Source organism: Nannospalax galili, unplaced genomic scaffold, assembly GCF_000622305.1.
Source record: "Nannospalax galili isolate Female #2095 unplaced genomic scaffold, S.galili_v1.0 scaffold243, whole genome shotgun sequence".
In the NCBI taxonomy this organism is placed as follows: Eukaryota; Metazoa; Chordata; class Mammalia; order Rodentia; family Spalacidae; genus Nannospalax; species Nannospalax galili.
The window spans coordinates 9,473,653-9,494,482 of record NW_008353490.1 but is presented as its reverse complement, the minus strand read 5'-3'; the positions used below and the strand labels follow the sequence as shown (position 1 = coordinate 9,494,482).

The window sequence follows — 20,830 nt, the reverse complement described above, 5'->3', positions numbered from 1 at the left end:
CAAAGTTGAAACGACTCTCTAGAAGTAGTGTGGTGCACTACCCAGAAACTGCATGCTCTGAACTTCACTTGGAGTGAGATGCTGCTTTGGGTGGTGGTGGCCATCTGAGGTCTGAAGTGGCTCTGTCATTTGGGACATTTTCACTCCAGGTTTGCTCCTCCCAACTCTGGAAGTCTTCACTGTGGCTCTCTGCCCCACTAGGTTAGTTTGTGCGCAAAGTAAAATGAGTGCCACCAGGGGCTCAGCTGGCACCAAAGGAATGACTCACACAGCTCTTGCGGTCCCAGCTTCCCGGCAGAAACCTTAGATGGGCCAGCTCTGCTGGGAGTCGTCACAGGCGGGCTAGGAGTCTGCTTTCAGCTTCCGTCTAAGCAAACGTTCAGTCATCTTTGACCTAACTTAATTTTTTTGGCATAAAGAATTATAAATATGATGTGCTTCACGTATGTAATTCCAAATTAGGTTAGTGAGCCAGGCCTGTCTCAGGCACGGACAATTTAAACAGTCCCATAAACTTACATTCGGTTGCCATATGACCAGGGCCCCACTTGCAGCGTTTGCCCCTGAACTGAGCTGGAACATCTGCGTGTGAGCTTCACAGCAGCAGCGCTCACAGCAGCCAGAGGCAAAAAGCAGCCAACATCTGCCGGGGGGAGCAGTTAGGTGGCAAGAAGGGCTGCATAATGCAGCATTGTGTGGCCCCATGGAGGCACATCACTGACATGAACTACCTTGTAGATGCATCTCAGAGACCGGTGGAAGACAGGGGCCAGGCTCGCAGGACACTGTGTGGTGTGAGCCCTTTCGTGTCTTATGTTCCAAGTCAGCAACTCTTCTGGGATGGAGGCAGGTTCCTATATCTGGGAGGCCAGGAACAAGCATGGGCTTTGCTTTGAGGGAGATGAAGATATTTTAGAACTAGACAAAGGTAGGGGCCATACAATCTTGTGAACATGCAAAACGCCACAGAGCTTCACACTCAATGGTTAACTCCATCTTCTGTGAATTCCCAACCTGAAGCTGAGGAGAAGGCTCAGTCAGTAATGTTCTTGCCTCGTATGCATAAGGAACCAAATTAAATCATCAGAACGCGTATTTATAAAGTCAGGCATGCTGGTGTATACCTGCAATCCCAGTGCTGGATAGGCGGAGACAGGAAGATCCCTTGGGATCACTGATCAGACAGCCTAGGCATGCTCCAGGCAAATGAGAGACCCAGTCTCAAAAAAACAAAGTGGATGGCTCCTGAGGAACAATACTTGATATTCTCTTCTGGCTTCCACATGCACACACATGTGCGTGTGTGCGTGCGTGTGTGTGTGCACGCGTGCGCGCGTGTGCACAAAACAAAACAAAAAATCTGATGAAATTTCTAAATAAAGTCTTCACCTTTGCCTCCCCTCACCTTCCTCTTCCTCCCTGCAAACTGTCCTGTCAGACACTCTCAAATGCAGTTTATGGACTCTACAGGGAACACGTTTTGTAAACCCTTCATTAGTGTTGAGAAGAGACCCTGATCAGACCACCTGCTGCCCACTTATGGTGTGATCTCTGAGGTAAGCAGTGGATATTGCAGCTTTGCCCCCTGGGTGAGTTCTGAGGAACAGGATGGCCTTGTCAATCAGAGGGACTTTAGCTGCCCAGGTTGGGCAGCTGAACCCCAAATATCTGGACTTTTGCTCAGTCTGCACTTGATCATGAGGACAAATTGTATGCTTATTAGAGATTTCATCCCAAAGTCTCAGGCCCTAACATAGAGGTGTGGGCTTGCTCTGCGTTGCTGCTTCCTTTACTCACAGTCAACAAGTCTAAGAAAATCCACCTGTCCTTACAGCTCCTGTGTGATTCTGGCTGCTGAGGACAAATGTTATGGGAGGCCAGTGAAGACCTGTAAAGTATGCAGTACTTTAGAGGACCCAGCAGCCCCAGTTAAGCTGAGGTCTCTCCTGGCTTCCCAGAAAAACACATCCTTTCTTTGGGGGACATGAGGGCCACACACGGTAGCCTTGATGACTTTCTGCTGACACACACAATCTACTTGCTACAAACAAACCCACAGCTTCTTTAACACATTTCTTCATTACTCAAAATCAACCTAGAAGGCTCAAAAAACAACTAATGGGGTTATTTATAGAATCTGGCTTCCTGGGCAGAATCCATCCATCATTTTGTAAATTTGTATGTATTTGGAGAGATATAAAATTCCACTCTTGAGACTGGGGAAAATGGGAACCTACAAAGTTCACACCGATAGGGGCAGCTCCCAGTAGTCTTTATGCCACACAAAGCCATTGTCCTCGAAGCCCAACTGGGCCAGTGCCCAGTGCAGTGAGGGAATAGATAGTTTCAGAGGTGTGCTGCAGATCTACAAGTCCACTATTTCCTTTAGGCCCACCATTTTGGAACTAAGCCTCACCATTCATCCATAACACAAAGGTTGTGAATATGATAAACTGCCCATCTCCTTCCATGCCATCTCACTTTCCAAATTATTATTCTTGGGCATGGCCTGCAAGCTTGTAGCAGAGCTTATGTCAAATAACCTCAGCAACCTGGTGGGGTGGATGTGGATGTGTCACTTTAGGTAAGGGTGATTTCTTTAGTATGTCATTCTGTAAACCCCTTGGGAAAGCAGGGAAGAACTTCTGCACTTTATGTCCTGGAAGCAAAATATTGTTTCAGAGACACTTAATAACAGTAATTATTGTGGCAGTCCTAAGTTTCTCCTTGGACTGTAAGTGGCTCAATACTGTTTCTCACCTGTGCTTGAAAGAGGGCACTGGTGGTGGGGGTCGGGGGAGAAGAGTAGCTCGGATAAGTACGGCACTGATCATGTTAGCTGAAGCACAGGCACTCTGTTGCCAAAGTAACTGTCCAATCACATGTGAACATGTGGGTGGCCAGAGCCTCACCTCCCTCTGAGCTAGTATTTGGCATAAGCAGAAGTTTTTTCCCCACATAGACTAGATGAGCATTTTTGAAGTGCTGTTTTTAGAGCGCCTGAGAACGATACCAAATATCCACTCATGTCTGTCAGGAAGGGCAGGGCACAATTCTTTCTATGCTTAGATGATCACAGGAACAGCCAGATCCACTTTTATAGGGCACTTGTCACAGACCAACCACATTCATGTGCAACAGAGAAGACAGAACATTCCATAATGCAATCAGTCACTCTGAGACAGATTGTCCAGCAAAAAATACTGCTTTATTGGATCCATTTTCTAACTACAAAGATAGCTGACACAAATATCAAATGCTTACTTTCATACTACAGTCTACGAAGAACAGTTCATGCAACTCCATGATGCTAAACACAGGGTACATACTATATGCAGGCAAGAGGCAGCCTACAGGCGGCCAGGAACTACCTATGTACAAGGCGGTGCACGTCAGCTCTTCACAGTCGTGTGCAAACGTTCAATATGGCTTTCAGACATTTGTTTCCTTCTGTGAGTTAGAGAAAGATGTAGTCGTAACAGATGAACATTTTAAAGACGCATCTTCCTGTGAGAGAGCTTTTCCTGTCATGACTCTGACTAACTTACCTCTACCCACAGGTGCAATTCAGGCAAGTTCCATAAGGGGGCATCAACTCCTAAGGCACAGTCATTAAACATGTTTTAATTAAACCATGCTTTTTTGGTTATATGAAATAATAGGTCACTGCTAGTAACTGTAATAAGCAGCTAATTGTACAAAACATAGCAGTAAAGCTGACACCAGCCTATCTGTTAACGGCAACTAATCTGAAAATACTATCCACAGACTGCATATGGAAACGTTGTTTTTGGTAATTGTTTTCTTAGATGAAGCAGAGAGCTATAAGGCTTCTGTGAAATAATAATCTTACAATTGAACAAATATATTACACTCTTTTTGTAATGGTTATTTCCACCTACTATCTGATTTTGCCATTTGGCAGCCTACAGGCTTTTAAGTGCAACTCTACAGCATTCTAAAGTGCTCTGCAACTACATGAGATAAGAAAATGCCGCCTGCTTGTCCAGGGGTGACAGACCCTGATGGAAGGTGCTGGAAAATCAGGTCTGGACTCAGGTGAATTCTCAGAGTGGACACTGGTTATTGCTAAGTGGAAGCCCCTGCTGGGCACAGACTGGTCATTACCATCGCCGCCATTGAATATCAATACATAAATATATGCTTGTATGTACATGCATGCAAACACAAGGTCTGTCCTGTGGCAGGCAGGTTTTGTTTTGTCCAGGACTCTGTTTTGTGCTGTTCAACTTCCTTGTGCTATGTTTGAAGCCAGATTAAAAACAAAAATTCCAACATGCTAGTATTAACAAACTTAGGGTTTTAGTCACACAGAAGAGGGAGTTGATCATGAAAGAGCCAAGATGACAGATTGGAAGACCTCTAAAACTCACTGGATAAGGCAGCAAAATTGTGTAGGATAGCCAGGAAAGTTGGAAATAAGTAGGAAGCCCTAGAAGCTTGCCAGAATTCTTATCAATTTATACAAAGGATAACAAAGTATTTTTAATAGCTTTGGCTCCTACAAATACTCTCATGGTAGCAAATTCAAAGCTCACTTCCACAATGCCCTGGTGTGGTGGTCTGATTAAATAAGGCACTTCCAGTTTTGTAATCCAGTGGGCAGGAGGATTAGGCTTGGGGTCAGCCTGCCACACAGGTCCTTCTTTCAAGAGCCAGCATCTGTACCTGGCCTCACTGGTCAGCCCTTCTCCTTCCTTGAGATGGCTTTTCTTACAGAAGATGTGGTGGCTTCCCTCTCTTCCCCCTCCCTCCTTGTTAGAGAGGTGCTACTTTGTACATAAGGTGTAAGTCTTCAGCTCCTAGCATCCAGTAAGTTGGAAGGTCTGAGTGGTACCAGATGTGGATTCAGTTTATTTCGTCAAAAGTCTCCCTTGCTGAAGCCCAGTTGACTGCGCTGAGCCCACTCTACACAGCTTCTGCCAGCTCCAATGTGCCGATTTAGGAGTGGGGGTTTGCGCTGGAGAGGTCATTGCGTATGATTTCATTTACTGCAAGAAAATGAGAGGAGAGAGCATTAGGGAAATGGCACTTTACGGCCAACCTCCAAGTTAATAGTAGGGAATGCCAGCAACCTCACTTCTAAACAGTTATGTTCAGCCTGAGATGCTGAGATGCCCAAGCACACCTTCTCCAGGGCAAGGGTCAACTCAAAGATGTTTCCTAAGTTTGTGAAACAAAGCATAGACAGGCCCCAATGTCTCCTGCAGTGTGCTGAGTGACTGAGACAGATGGTGAGGGGACCCACATACAAGGGCCTCCCTTTGTTTGGGGATCTTCATTTTTGTTTCTCTCTATAGACTTAAGTCACAGTGTCTCCCACAGGCCACTGACAGCCACTATCGGTGTGTGATTTTTGGCAGATGTACAGGAAATGAGAGAAGCTGGGGAAGGCCATTGCCGGTGAACAACACAACATCCCTCCCTCTCCACCCTGCCTCCCTCTGCCCAGCCACCTGATCCACACTGAGATAGGAAATGTCACCGGGTGGCTGTCACCACGTCCCATTTTTCTAACAGAGTTTGGAGGTGGAGAACCCACGCTGACGTCACGGAACTGCCCGGGCTTCCCTTCTCCATGGGCTGGAGCACTGCCTGCACCTAGATAAGCCCTTGGAGTTCGCTCACAGAGGCCCCAGCCTGTCTGAGGCCTGCTTCCTGGAGCCATCAGAGGGCGTGCGTTTCATCACCACTCCCTTCCCTAAACTGCCTTTCAACACCCCCCTCCCCCGAAATAGTTTTAAGAATAACAATAATAAAATGCAATTGGGGGAACCAGGAATTGTGTCATGGGAACTGATACCAGAAGGAAGCCTGGCGGCAAACAGAGCTCAGGCTTACCCAAAGGGACTGCCTGGCGAGGGATGTAGGAGCGCTAGAGCGAGCTTCCCCACCCGGTCCCCCCGGCCACTCCTGCTCCTGCCACCTTGCCGAGGTCAGCTTGCTGTTCCCTCAGAAGTCATACTCTCAAACAAAGACAAATCACTTCAGCTTCTTCCTGGCCAGTTTTCTTTCTGGTGGTGCCTACTCCTGAGACCTTCTGTGGCGATCCAGGATTGATCCTTGACCACAGGACCCAGCACATTCTGGAGAGGGCTCGGCCTTTCATGTGGAAAATACCAGCAGGAAGGCAAGCTCCCTTTGGCCCCGTGACTTCACAGTCACTAATGAGGAATAACAAGGCCCAGGTGCTCACCGGCTGGTCGGGGACCAGCAATCAGGACTCAACTTGTCCCTGGAGTGTGCATTGGTAGCTCCTTAACTACCAGTATTTTCCATGACACTGGGGTGTGGGTGTGGGTGTGGGGCCACAGAACAGCCTTGAGAAGCAGGCATCAGGGACCCTAGGAGGACCCATGGCTGTCTGTTCTGTGCAGAGTCACCATCATATGCCCCTCCTGAAACCAGAAGGCCTTGCCTTTCTCACTGCTCTCTTGTCAAGCTCAGTATGGGCCACCCTAGGCCCATGCTTTATTCTTGGCTCCCCAAAATAAAGCAGGGATCCCCAGATTAAGTGTTTAACTCTTCTTTCCCTTCATTTGTTCAGTGTCCTGTAAAGAGGCACATGTCTAATGTATATTCTACCATGCCACTGATACCAATATTTAATAAAGAAATAACATAAATTTTATTTCTTGAGGTAATTTTTAGGTGAAAAGTTCTTGCCTGCAATTAGGATTTCTTGGGGCCTACCGAGAAGGGCTTTGATACTTGACAAAAGCAGAGCCATAGCAGAGGGCTTCTGTGCGGAGGTGGAGACAAGCTACAACACTCTCCACTGTGCCACACCCACCTTTGTCTTTGTGGCACTGACAGCTATGTGTGGCTGCCAGGGTGTCGCACTGTCTCACACCATCCCTAAATCTTAGGCACATCAGGGCTCTCAGTGCTGGGCCCCCAGACTGGGTTCCTGGGTAGGGACAGACTTAGGATCAATGTTCCCATCAGGGGTCCTGTACTGGTGACTCTCCCTGGGCAGCAGGTGGAGCTGGAAAATCTGTCTGCAGGGTGCGAAACACCAAGATTGGGAAATGAGCCATCACTCAGAAGCAGAAGAGATTACATGGGCTCCAAACCCATTATAAATAGACTCCATACAGGAAAGGGGATAACATTCAAATGCACTACTCTAAGAGAGCCGGGATTTTATTGCTCATTCAAATCTAAGGGAAGATTGACTAACAGTGCTTGAGGAGCAGAAGGAACTTTGAGGAGTAGTGATGATGAGAGGATGAGGTCTGAGAGTGAGGCTGAGGAGCACAAGGGAGGCCTGAGGAGTGGAGATGAGGAGGAGGGGAGGGAGCTTGAGGAGTGATGAAAAAAAAAAAAGGGAGGCCTGAGGGATAATAATGAAGAGGAAAGTAAGGCAAGTTTGAGGAGTAATGATGAGGAAGGGGGCTGGAAGATGGCTCAGTAGGTAAGACTGCTTTCTGCTCAAGCAGGAGGACCTGAGTTCAAATCCCAAGCAGATGTGGCGGCTCACATGTAACCCCAGCACTGTGGGGCATGGAAGCCAGGAGGGTCACTACCAGCCAAGCTCCAGGTTCAGTGAGAGACTCTATTTCAAAGGTATAAGATGAAAAGTGATAGACCAGGACATCTGACATCCTTCTCTGGCCTCTGCGCATGTCACAGGTGCATACGTGCATACACATATACACATGCACATACACCACACATATGCACGCACACACACACACACACACGCACATGCACACCACACATGCACACACGCACTCAGCGGGTAGAACTGAGGAGTAATGATGGTGATGAAAGCAGGGAGGTTGGAGGAATACCAAGGACAGGATAGAAGGGAGTGCTGAGGTGTAATGACTCAAGAGAGAGGCCCGAGGAATCATAAAGATAGGACAGGAGAGAATTCTAAGGAGTAATGATGTGGTCTAAGATATAGTGATGATGGATCATAGGGATATCTGAGGGGAAGTAACGATGGAACAGTAAAAAGACCCAAGGGGTAATGATGGCATGTAAGAGTCCTGAGGGATAATGATGATGGAATGGATTAGAGACATTAAGCAAAGCAACTGAGAATATTCTAGTTTCTCATGGTCCCACAAGACCACAGGAAGATAACATTTGCTTGAAAGGTAAAAGAGGAAGAAACATGAGATGTGGGCTTCCCCCTGCTGCCCACTGGGGCACCTGAGTCTCAAAGGGAGAGCCCTGTTGAGGGATGGGGGAATTACTCAGTGGTCTCCAGCCACATGGGCCCCCAGCTGGAGGCAGCAGTGGGCCACCAAATATCTACTCTGCCTTCTCATCTTGTCTGGGGTTACCACTGAGTTCAGAGACGAGCTCAAGGCCTGTCCCTATTGTCACATGGATTCAAGTAACTGACTAGCTGCCCTGCCCCAACAGCTTCTGGTCCACCCTTGGGAGCACAAGGGAGGCCTGAGGAGTGGAGATGAGGAGGAGGGGAGGGAGCTTGAGGAGTGATGAAAAAAAAAAAAGGGAGGCCTGAGGGATAATAATGAAGAGGAAAGTAAGGCAAGTTTGAGGAGTAATGATGAGGAAGGGGGCTGGAAGATGGCTCAGTAGGTAAGACTGCTTTCTGCTCAAGCAGGAGGACCTGAGTTCAAATCCCAAGCAGATGTGGCGGCTCACATGTAACCCCAGCACTGTGGGGCATGGAAGCCAGGAGGGTCACTACCAGCCAAGCTCCAGGTTCAGTGAGAGACTCTATTTCAAAGGTATAAGATGAAAAGTGATAGACCAGGACATCTGACATCCTTCTCTGGCCTCTGCGCATGTCACAGGTGCATACGTGCATACACATATACACATGCACATACACCACACATATGCACGCACACACACACACACACGCACATGCACACCACACATGCACACACGCACTCAGCGGGTAGAACTGAGGAGTAATGATGGTGATGAAAGCAGGGAGGTTGGAGGAATACCAAGGACAGGATAGAAGGGAGTGCTGAGGTGTAATGACTCAAGAGAGAGGCCCGAGGAATCATAAAGATAGGACAGGAGAGAATTCTAAGGAGTAATGATGTGGTCTAAGATATAGTGATGATGGATCATAGGGATATCTGAGGGGAAGTAACGATGGAACAGTAAAAAGACCCAAGGGGTAATGATGGCATGTAAGAGTCCTGAGGGATAATGATGATGGAATGGATTAGAGACATTAAGCAAAGCAACTGAGAATATTCTAGTTTCTCATGGTCCCACAAGACCACAGGAAGATAACATTTGCTTGAAAGGTAAAAGAGGAAGAAACATGAGATGTGGGCTTCCCCCTGCTGCCCACTGGGGCACCTGAGTCTCAAAGGGAGAGCCCTGTTGAGGGATGGGGGAATTACTCAGTGGTCTCCAGCCACATGGGCCCCCAGCTGGAGGCAGCAGTGGGCCACCAAATATCTACTCTGCCTTCTCATCTTGTCTGGGGTTACCACTGAGTTCAGAGACGAGCTCAAGGCCTGTCCCTATTGTCACATGGATTCAAGTAACTGACTAGCTGCCCTGCCCCAACAGCTTCTGGTCCACCCTTGTCCCAGGCTCACAATGTCCAGTTAGTATTGTGTTGTTTCAGATTTTACAAGGATGTACATCAAGAACAATTACATAAGCTCAAACATCCTCTAGCCTAGGCTCTTTCCCAAGTTCCCCATGACACTGAATGGGGCAGCAGCTGATGGAAAGAAAGCAAAGACAGACCAAGAGCTTTATAAAGGCATACTGTACAATGGTCAAGACTGTTGGTATAGCTGGTTCTACAATGAACAGCACAATGGTGACGTGCCATGTAGCTATGTACAAGACAGAGGGCTGCAGTTCTCCATAGACATGATCTGTGACACACCCTGTGAGGAAAATCACATGAGCTTCCATTTCAAACAGGTCCGTAAGGATACCTGAGATGGTGTAGTTGACAGGTGGCTGACCAACAACTCAACGCTCCCCCACTCTTCCTGCCATCACTTTCTCTTCCATGAGGTCACCACTCCATGTCCCTATCAGCCCACATTTCCCTGGCTCTGCTGGTTCATCTGGGGTGGCTTTCTCTCTGATACAGCTGTGGTGACACCCACGAGTTCCCACTGTGTCTTCTCTCCACTGATAATTTCCATCTTCTTATTCAGCTTTTCCACTGACATGAAGGCTTCTCTTTATAGAGGTGTTTTGAACTGCAGGTGACATGTGACCCTCACGACGTGCCTGAAAGAGGAACCTCTGCTCACTTAGTCAGATGTCCCTTAACAGGATGTGGCAAACTGTTAGACCACAGTTCAATTTAATAAGAAGGGTTTTTTTCCCTTATATTTGATTTTCTCTAAAATGCTCCTAAGGTGGAAACTATTGCTTTTTCTCTAAAGTATGTATGTGGCACTTTGAATCCCTATGATAACCTGGGATGTGTATGCAGGCGGTGTGTGTGTCCCTTTGTATCATGCTCACACACCCACATTCATACCCACCTCTGTGTACATGCCTGGAATTGAATGAAGTAAGTCAGCAATTTTTTTAAAACATAAAAACTAAAAACTTCAAAGTACAGGTATAGTTTTCCACCTGTGCTCACAGTACCTGTAAATCATAATGGGTCCCTCCTAACTCTGCTTGGGGGCTCCTTGACTACCCACACATGAACTGTACAAATCACCAGCAAGGCTGAAAGTTCTCCCCAAGTGAAATATCTGTACTTTCACATAACTGGTATCGCCTTTTGTGAGTGCCCTTTTTAGAAAACTTTCAGAAGAATCTCAGGTGCAGGAGAAAGGCAGAGCTCACATCTCTGGTCACTTGTGGGTTTTTGTGAACTATGTAGGGACCAGTGCAATCAAAGAGGGTTCATGAGAGAATGCATGTTGCCCCCTGTACCTTGCCCTCTCAGTGCTTAGCTTTTAAGCAATGTTGCCCAACATTTTTGAATTCTCAGTTTCTGAAAGCTTTAAGGAATGGATTTGTTCACTCAGCATTTATGCATCACACATGGTCTAGGCTCCTGCCTATGTTATTTGGGGTCCTCACCACAATCCTAGGAGGGAATAAGGCAGATACTGCAGTGACCAGTTCTTCCACAGAGAGACAGCAAAGACCAAGTGGAACTGGTGGTTTTTGTCCTCCAGCTGTCAGTGATGATACTGAGGCATGTGGAGCTTGAGTGGGGGCTGTGTAGCCCATAGCAGCCTTGGCCCACTGGTCCTCCTAGTCTGCTGTCTGTACTCCCACTGATAAGTCCAAAGGGTTAGATGTGGATTTCAAAAGTATGCCCTCACTAAGAAGGTCATAAAAAGCCTGGGTAGTTTGCTCAGGACCCCCTCAGTGCTGAGGAGATGACATTGAACAAAGGGATGCAGGGCCTCTGGAATCCTGTGGCTAGTTCCCTCTTCTAAACCCACCTTCATTCTGTCCCTGTTCCTTACTGTTTTAACATGCAAGGGTCCGTCGTGCTCAGAGTTCCTTGTCTCGGAGGCAAGGCTTGTATTTATTGTTACTTTCTTTTTCTACTGTATGTATCTCTTAAAACTAAATAAACCATCAAAGCATGCCCCATTACCAGGTCATGACAAACACTGGGCTTCTGTTAGGCTAAAAATCTGGGTTGCTTTGTTTTGTTTGTTTTAGTCATTTTTCCTATACTAGCTTTTGTGTGCTTTAAGTCTTTTTTTAAAAGGTGGGCGGATTGAGGCAAGCAACCAAAGAACCACATGAACTGTGGCTTGTTTTCCGGGACATTGTAAGAACAAACAGCCCAGGTCAGCATCTCCCTTGCTATAAGTCAGACAGTGGGTGAGCAAATGCCCCTTGAAGACACAGTTAGATGGACTGGTGTTGGGAAGATCTGTGGGTACACTCACCCAGAATCTTCAATCACACTGCAGCAGTGTGGTGGGCTTACTCTTGGATGTGAATAGTGGCAGATAGTGATGGGGCAGGCTTTACAAGAAGGCTCTGGCCTGACACAGCCCAGCATTTCTCGGTGGACACTCCTTTGCTTTTGGCCTCATTTTAAAATTTGACGTCCTCCAATCCTGTCCTTTGAGGCCTCAACTCAGCCCACCTTACATATCTTATCCACGGCAGTACCAGACAAATTACCAGTGCCTATGTCCCTGTATGGCTGTGCAGGGACTCTGTAGAGAGCAGCAATAATACCACTTTAAAAGACAGTAGGAGGAAAGTATTACAGAGGAAAACCCAGGATCCGAAGTCTAACCTATCATCTAGATCCAGGATGTCCTGTGATCAGAACAGAGACACAGGAGAACCCCAGAAAGAAGACAGTTCCTAAAACCCATCAGAGACCCAACACGAGAAAATACCCTGGTGATGTTTGCAGTAAAGCACAACTCCATTACCTGTTTCCCAGGATGTCCCTGTAGGTGGGACATCATTCAAACCATAGTTTGTGAGTAACCTGTGCAGAAGATTCCAGACCTTTCTTTAGAAAATCCATCTTAGCCTCTGCCTGGAAAAGCCATGGTGGCAAGCATGATAAGGGCAGTGGGGACAGGCCCCAGGTTCTTCTGTTCTGCATGTCCATCAATCAGATAAGGGGGAAATAAATGGTCCCTGGGTGAGAGTCCCAAGTCAGGGATGATGGCTGCCTGCTTCCACTGTAGGCACCTTGCCTTAATTCCCTACAAAACTTACCTAATATCCACTGAGTGCCCACCATGTGTCAAGGTGACTGGCATAGGGGCCTCATCGTGTGTGACTCTCAGAAAGCTGATAATACTATCAGTTTTACTTTGAAGACAAGGCCTAGTGATCAGATTGGCCAGTCCTCAAGTGACAGGAGGAGACAGGTAGGAAGCAACCCTTGGATGTGGCACTGCCATTCAGGAAGTGTTGGCTGTGCTCCCCTGAGGAATCTAAGGATTTTCCAGAACTTTTCTACATGGCAGAATGATAGCGCCCCCACATCGTACTCATGAAAGTCCTCAGGTGTTCCAGTCATGTGGGCACTAGTGTTTTCTGGTGAACTTTCTAGTCACTGATTATCGGAAGGAGGAGGAAAAGCCCCGGCAGTAGAATGGAAGTCACAGGGTCTGCATTCAATGTGAAGAAGAGCTGAACCATATCACACAGCCAAGTCTGTGCACACGGCTCAAAATGGCCACCCAGAGGTGGCTCTGCAGGTCCACCTTGAGCTTGGGCATGTTAGCCTCCAGATTCCCTACAGTGTGCATGTACAACTTATCACAGCAAACATCTGTACAGTATTTTCAGGTCAGTGCCAAAATTAGCTTTTTTGTGTCGGGGGGGGTCATTTTGAGACAGGGTCTCCCTCTAGATCCAGCAGGCCTGGAACTCCCTACATAGACCAGGCTAGCCTTGAACTCACAGAGATCTGCCTGCCTCTGCCTCCAAGTGCTGGGATTAAAGGTGTGTGCTGCCACGCCCGGCTCCCATTAGCTTTGAAAGCTTCTTTGTCAGATGCAGCCCTGAAAGTCCATGGGCAAGACGGGAAAAGGTTGGTTTGACACAGTAAACTGCCTCTGCTTGGCCACCCACACACCCACGTGGTCCACTGTGTCCCTCTTCCTTGATGGGACCATCCAAGGGTCAGCAGTGACCTAGTGATGTGAGTACGTTGAGAGGCTGAGCTCTACTGTGCTGGGGAGGGGGCTGCCCTCAACCTGCAGAATGAGGAACTGGGAGAGAAAGGTAAAAAGGTTTTTGGTGATATTCAGACACCGGACTCTTGTTCTTAGAAACCCGATTTGGCCTTAAAGGATAAGAATTTTGGTTCATCAACATAGCCCAGATAATCACTTATCTTTCACATTTACAAAGTTTAATAAATACAGACAAGGATCGCACTTTTCAAAACAAAACGAAACACCACCACGGTTTTTTAATTTTCCTCTCTTCTTATGGGCACTGTTCACTTAGTGACATAGTTACCCTGGAGAATGTCTGCCTCCTTCAGTAGTAATATAGGCTCCAACAAGAAAAGCAGCCATGGCCAGGCCTCAGGAACCCACAGCACTTACCCACCACCTTCAGCAAGCTGCCTCCTGCAGGCATCAGACACCTTTTATTTCTGGTTTCAGAATAGAGGACTTTCCTCAGCGCTGTCTGCATCTTTTCCACAGAGCAGGATGGGAAGCAGAGCCTGAACAGTTCCTCCAGGACCCCACACTGGACCATGCCACTCACCTTTTCACATGGGACAGCCATGCCTTACACCCTACAGTCTTACATTGTGCATAAATAAGCACGCGGCACAAACCAATGGCCAACTTGCTCGCTCCATTTTCCTCTGAGGGACAGAAAAATGCATGTTCTTCACAGACTTCAAGTCACTGAGAATATTTTTACTTTTAAGAGAAGCCAAAATAACTTTTTGGAGAGCAAAACAAAACAGGAAGGGCATTCTTTCCCATTCCTGTGACTGAAAGATAATTACAAAAAGTATTCGTTAACCTTCCCAGAAAATGCACCTTTAGTTAAAGCCATTAGCTAAAGTTAGACTTGGAACCTAAGAGGATAATGATTTAGGTAAGCAGAACCAGAAATACCCATGGCCAAATCCAGTTCTTAAATAATGACCCTCTCAGAAGTAACTGCATGGTACCTACTGTCTGAAACTTTCACAATATCTAATGATTCCCAGAACAAGGAAGGTGCATAATGATGCTGGCTGAAACTCAGTATGTACACATTTCCGTTGCTCTAACTTTCATTTTGAAGGGCCATGACACATGTATTCACCACTTTGTGCTTTCAGGGGGTGGCTGGGGACACAATTCTTGATTTTCCATGTGCCATATACACACACTTGGTTCTTCTGTGAGGTACTAGACTAGATAGGCACTAAAGACATTAAAATGCTGTGAATTGAAGATCAGAGAATAGGAAGTGGGGGAAGGAAAGGCATTTGTCCCATACTGGTGCCTTGTGGGGTGGCTTAGGTATGTGCTCCTGGAATTTTCCTATTTCTCAAGAAGAAACTACTTCCTAGAGCATCTATGGGGAGATTTCTTCCTTCGGAAGCACACATTTTGACCGGCTACTATCCTGTGTCCAGCAGACTCTGTGTCCATGGCTGCCGGCCCAGCCCTCTAGGGCTCAGTGCCACATTCATGAACTGGGCAGAGGACATGGATTGTTGGTGTGAATGTGTCATGAACACTGAAAATGGGAAAATGCAAACTTGCAACATGCCCGAATGTGTTCCGCGCTTCTGGTTTTCTCAAAGATGCTTTGGGAAGCAGTGCTTCTCAACTTTCATTAAAAAATAACGTTTGTCTTACCTCCGTGTCCTGCGCCTATCTCAGCCTTCACTTATTTTTATCTTTTAATCATAATAAGTCACTGCCACGGGGCCTGCTATTTTTGGAAGGAGAGAGTGGGACAGTGGAAGGACTGAGTGACAACAAGTCACAGTTTTAATAAAACATGACCCTCCATCTGGAGTGGGGCTGGCACTGACGGGTGCTGCTGCTACGCAGGACTGTCAGCCATTAAGATGGAATGATTTTCCTACCGTAAGTAGCCTGCTTCCCTATTTAGCCTAAAAACTCCAGAGCACGCGTCTGCCCGTGTGGAAACTCCAGCAGGGCTGGCCACGTGGCGGGAGATTCCACAGGACTGGCCATCCAGCTGAGGCAGGTTGGAGAATGTTTCCATATCATCTGGTCTATTATTTTATCTGTGCCAAACTCCCATTCAGCAATTACTCACCAGGATCATTAAACTACCAACAAGCACCCCCTCCCCCACCACCCAGCCAGGGTTTTCCTTGTGCTATTATAAAATATAAAATATATATCCCCAAATTATGAAATTACCATTTAAATAGAATAGAATTGAAAAATATTTTTTAATGTTTAAATTAAAATCAGTGGACCTGAAGAAGAGCGAACAATGTGGGTTTTCAGTTTTGCTTTCTTACATTGCTCTGTTCTGGAGACAGACTTCTTTCTTCCTCTGGCCTCTTCCGAAATGGTTTGGGGTACTGGATGGAAAGGCACTGACAAGGCCCATTCTCAGTGTATTAGAGGAGAGAGTTAAGCTCACATATTGCTATTTGAAGTGTGGAGTACTGTGTAGTGTGGTCAACAGCAAGAGGCAGAAGCCACACTCCAACAGCTTGGCTTCTGTCTGGAGTTCAAGGAGACCCCAGATGAGTGTCCCCATCAGCAGCAGGTGCTAGGCACCAGGTGCTGGGTTTTAGTTAGAAGGTGCTGCTCATTCATGAAGCAAAGGAGACAGCTCAAGGCTGTCGGTGGTTCCTGTGTTTATGGGAAGTGGGGCTTGCTTCATTTGACTTTGAACTGAAATATCAGTAAATCTGTCAGGTGGGATAATTACAATTCATGTAAGAAAATGGCCACTTGTAAAAAGTGTGGAGAGAAAGAGCTCAGGATTTGATGCTCAACATCCTTGGCATTGGGCAGAGCAGATAAAGTGGGTATGTGTCTGCCCTTGATGTGCCGTGTGAGTGAACCTGTCTCTCTCTTGTCATGTTTGTTGGAAATGATCACAGTTGAAGCACCTCTTCAAGAAGGCACCTAAGGGCTGGAAAGACAGCTCAGTCATTAAAGTGTTTGTCATGCAAGCATGAAGACTTGAGCTCGATTCTCCAGAACTCATGTAAAAGGGCCACTCATATGGTAGCATGTACTTGCAACCTCAGAGCTGGGGGTGGACAGTCAGAGACAGGATGATGCCTGTGGCTCACTGGCCTGTCAGACTAGCCTCTTGGAAAGTCCCACGCCAGCGAGAGACCCTGCCTCAAACAAAAACAAAAAACAAGGTATGTGGCTCATGAGGAATCACACCTAAGGCTGACCTCAGGTCTACACACACACACACACACACACACACACATACACACACACACACACCCCTTAAGCTCAGAGAAGAGGAAGTGATTGGCTAGGCCCTGGAGCAGCACACACCTACCCCCTGGCTGACACCAGGCCCACAAGGTGAAGGTCACACTGTGCCCACAATCATTCAGGACCTGGCAATACCCTGTGGCCAGGCACCCTCAACCTTCATGAGCTACAGCCCTCCTCATTCCTCCTGCGGCCCAGTTGGCCATACTGCATGTCCTCTGGGACTGGAGGGACTTGACTCTTGTGTCCCATCCAGACTTCCTGAATGAGAACATTCATGGACTCTGGCTGACTCACAGTCACAGCAGTGTCAGGAGCCCTGGGCTGTGAGGAGGAGACCAGGAGAGCCAGAAGGTGTATCTGTCCTCATGTCTCAGAAGGAATGTCCATTAAACACATTTCTTCTTTGCTGTCCCACTGGAGACCACATGTATAGCCCATGGGAAAGCACACTTTCCTCACTTTCAATATATTCTAAATGTTGCCCAAATCTTAGGAAGCAATTATAAATTCATTTCTTGAAAACTGAAAACAAAATGTTAAAAATCATATTTTTATGAGGTTGGGGATATCTACTGATTCTCAGGGGTGTGCTCTTAGGCAAAGGAGCATGAAATGAGTGGAAATAAAGAAGAGAAAATGATCACCAGAGAACAAGGGCTGAAGAGCCACATGCTTTTCTGAGCATCTGAATCCCCTTATAGAGGTCAACCTGAGAAGGCTGCTGTACTCTATAGCCCCCACAGTTTTAGGGCCTCAAGCCCTGGGATCACCTATGGCAGCCACCTGAGCTTACCTGCTGACCATATGTCACCTCAGGGGAGCAGCTGTGCCCTGGCTACGCTGGGCCTGTGGGAGTTGGCATGGCTTCCCCTGGCCCTTTTCAGATATGGAAAAGGTAATTAAATAACACTTATGCACATCTTCCTCTTTAGTCTCAGCTTTGGTAAATAGTATGACTTTTACAGTACTGTTTTAGAATATTACTAATGTAACTCATGCCTCTTAGGCCAAATCCCTGCAAAGTCCACAGCTAAGAGGCACAGAATGAATGGTTTTATCCCTGTGATTCTACACTTAGGGCCCTGAGTTCACAGGAAGCTGTTATTTAGTGGACTCGGTATCCAAGTCCAATGGACTTGGTATCCTTTACAGGGATAGTGTGACCCTCTTGCTTCAGCCTACCCAGTGTGAGGATTACAGCCATGCACTACTACATCTGGCTGTTTGAAAAAACAAACATCCTTAATAGCCATACTTTGAGGCCTATACTAATCTGGTCAGAGGGACTTTTGCCCCTTGCCCTCCAAGGTTGACTGAGTTCCGGGAGACTATGGAACATTGTTCAAATTGTGCTGTAACTGTGGTGAGTCACCCATCTTCTTGTTCAGGGAGGCCATGGAGACCCCTTGAGATGGACTTGAACCAGTGTCAAGTCTACAAAGAGGAGGGTCAACTCAGAGGAAACATCTCATCCATGCTTCCAAAGTGAAGCCAGCCATGGTTGAGCAGGACCTTTGACTTATCTTCACATAGATGGGACTGGTAAAAGAAAGGAGCCAGGGGCTCCTCCCAAGCCCATGTGACCCCTGAGGAACAGATCCTCAAAAACTTAAGTGTAAAAGTATATTGATTTATTTGGGCCAATTGTATGGTCTTAAACACCCAACAGGAAAGTATAACCAAAGAATAAAGTCAACAGTATATATTTCTTTAAGAGCTCAAGGGATTACACTTCCCAGACATTAGGCTTAAATCCATATAAAAAGTTATTTAGACAATTATTTATCATTGATGATTTTGATCCTAATCAGAAAGTGCTGCTTAGATGTAAGACTTCAAATCTTGGGCTACAATACTGTAGTGCCCACCTGTAGCTAAGGGAGACAACCAGCTATTGTTCTAAAATGATGGCTAAATTTGTTTTCTCCCCTTATCTAGAAGCCTTTGAGAGGCAACTAACACTGAGTCTAGCCACTCTAACAGCTATCAAAGTGCCTGAAAACAAATCCTGAGTCCCTTACTCTCAAGTGTAGCCTTGGCAAACAAAGGAAAAATGAGGAGGAACCCAATAGAGGGATGCTTTTGAAAGCTCTCATCAAGAAATTCCAATGAGCTCTGATATGAACATTTGAAATTTTACCCTGTTCTGACTTTTTTCAGGGTTCCTGTCTATAACTTGGAATGCTAAGTACTCTTGCTTTTACTTCTCTTTCACATCCCCTATTCACCAGTCAAGGACTTTTTCCCCTAGAGATACAAGTTATGCAATTTGGGAGTCTTTTAGATAGACCCACTGAAGGGGTACTCCAATTGCCTCACGCTGCATCCCTGTTCAGCATGAAGAAGCCACAGCAGTCTGCGTCCCGATTCCATGTCCACAATTTGGGTAACCTCTTCAGAGGATGGCGTGATAAGAATAGGAGGTAGGAGCCGGCTAGGCAGTTAGGGTAAAAAGACCCCAAGGAAAGTAGCCAGTTTCTTGGCTGTAGCCAGTTTCTTGGCTAAAACTCACAATGTCCTTGGGCCTCTTAGCAACCTACTCTGTTCCAAAGGCCAAAAATGTTGACAATATTTGGGAGCTTTTATCTAATCCTTAAAAGATTTTAGGATTACCTCTTCAGAGGGGGGAATGTTAGAGTAGCCAAAAGCCCCATAAAAATAATAAAAATAATAATAAAAGAAGAAGAAAGAGTACACATGGTTCTGTCATGACGTGCTTGTCTTGCAAGCACAGGGACCTTGAGATCAATGTCCAAGGAAAAATGCTAGGAGTGCTGGCTCCCACTTGCACTCCCAGAACTGGGGAGACAGTCAGGAAGATTCCCGGGGCTAGTTAGACATCCAGCCTGGCCTAATTGGTGATCTCGAGGAAAACGGGAAACATTGTCTCAAACAAGGTAGACAACATTCCTGAGGATGACACCCAAGATTGTGTTCAGGCTTCCATATACACATGCACACAGGTACACATGCATCACACACACATGCACACAGGCACAAATACATCCCACATACACAAGTGCACATGCATACATATGTGCACACAGATACACATGAATCACACATGAGTGCACATACATCCCCATGTACACAGGTGCACATGCACCCCCCCCACATGCATACAGGTGCTCACACACATTCACAAAGGTGCACACTTGTCCCCTCGCACATACACACACTGGTAGATGTACACACAGTTGCACTCCTCACACATACATGCACATTAGTACACAGACATGATCCCTCACACACTTGCATATAGATGTAACTGCATATTGCCCACATGCACACAGGTGCACATATACCCACCAACACACATGCACACAGGTACACATGCAGATACCCTCACACATACATGCATACATTTATATAAATGCACACGCACCCCCCACATACACACAGGTACACATGCATGCACACACATGCACACGAGTATGTGCACACACCCAACACATGTACAGGTACACACACATATTAAAAAAGAGAATGAGTGTTCCAAATCAGCAATCTGGTTTGCTGCTTAAAAAAATAGAAATGAAGGGATTGGAGAGCTGGCTCAGGGGCTAAGAGCACTGGCTGCTCCTGTAGAGGACCTGGGTTCAGTTCCCAGCACCCACATGGTGGCTGATAACCATCTGTAACTCCAGTTTCAGGGGATCTGACGCCATCTTCTGACCTCCATGGGCATCACACAATATGGGTGCACCTACCTAACGCAGGAATACATTCATACACATAAAATACAAATAATAAATAAGTGCTCACTTCAGCAGCACATATACTGAAATTGGAATGTGTGGCCCCCATACAAGGATGACATGCAAATTTATGAAGTGTTCCATATTTTAAAATAATAATAGCCATAATAAATAAAATATTTTAAAAGAAAGTAGAAAATAAGAACAAATTAAACATGCAATATAGAAAATGAATGAAATAATAAAAATGAAACAAAATTAGATGGA

The 20,830-nt window shown here is 46.4% G+C and overlaps 1 protein-coding gene across 4 annotated transcripts in view; it reads right to left on the bottom strand.

Moving 5' to 3' along the window:
• Positions 1 to 3,322: 3,322 nt before the first annotated feature.
• Nfatc1 (nuclear factor of activated T cells 1) overlaps positions 3,323 to 20,830 on the bottom strand; it is a 121,758-nt gene continuing 104,250 nt past the window's right edge. For all 4 annotated transcript variants that reach the window (XM_017802607.2, XM_029554823.1, XM_029554824.1 and 1 more), the window contains one exon: positions 3,323 to 5,012. In XM_017802607.2, coding sequence (XP_017658096.2) covers positions 4,963 to 5,012 — 50 coding nt within the window. In that variant the 3' untranslated portion in view covers positions 3,323 to 4,962. The remainder of the gene's footprint in view (positions 5,013 to 20,830) is intronic.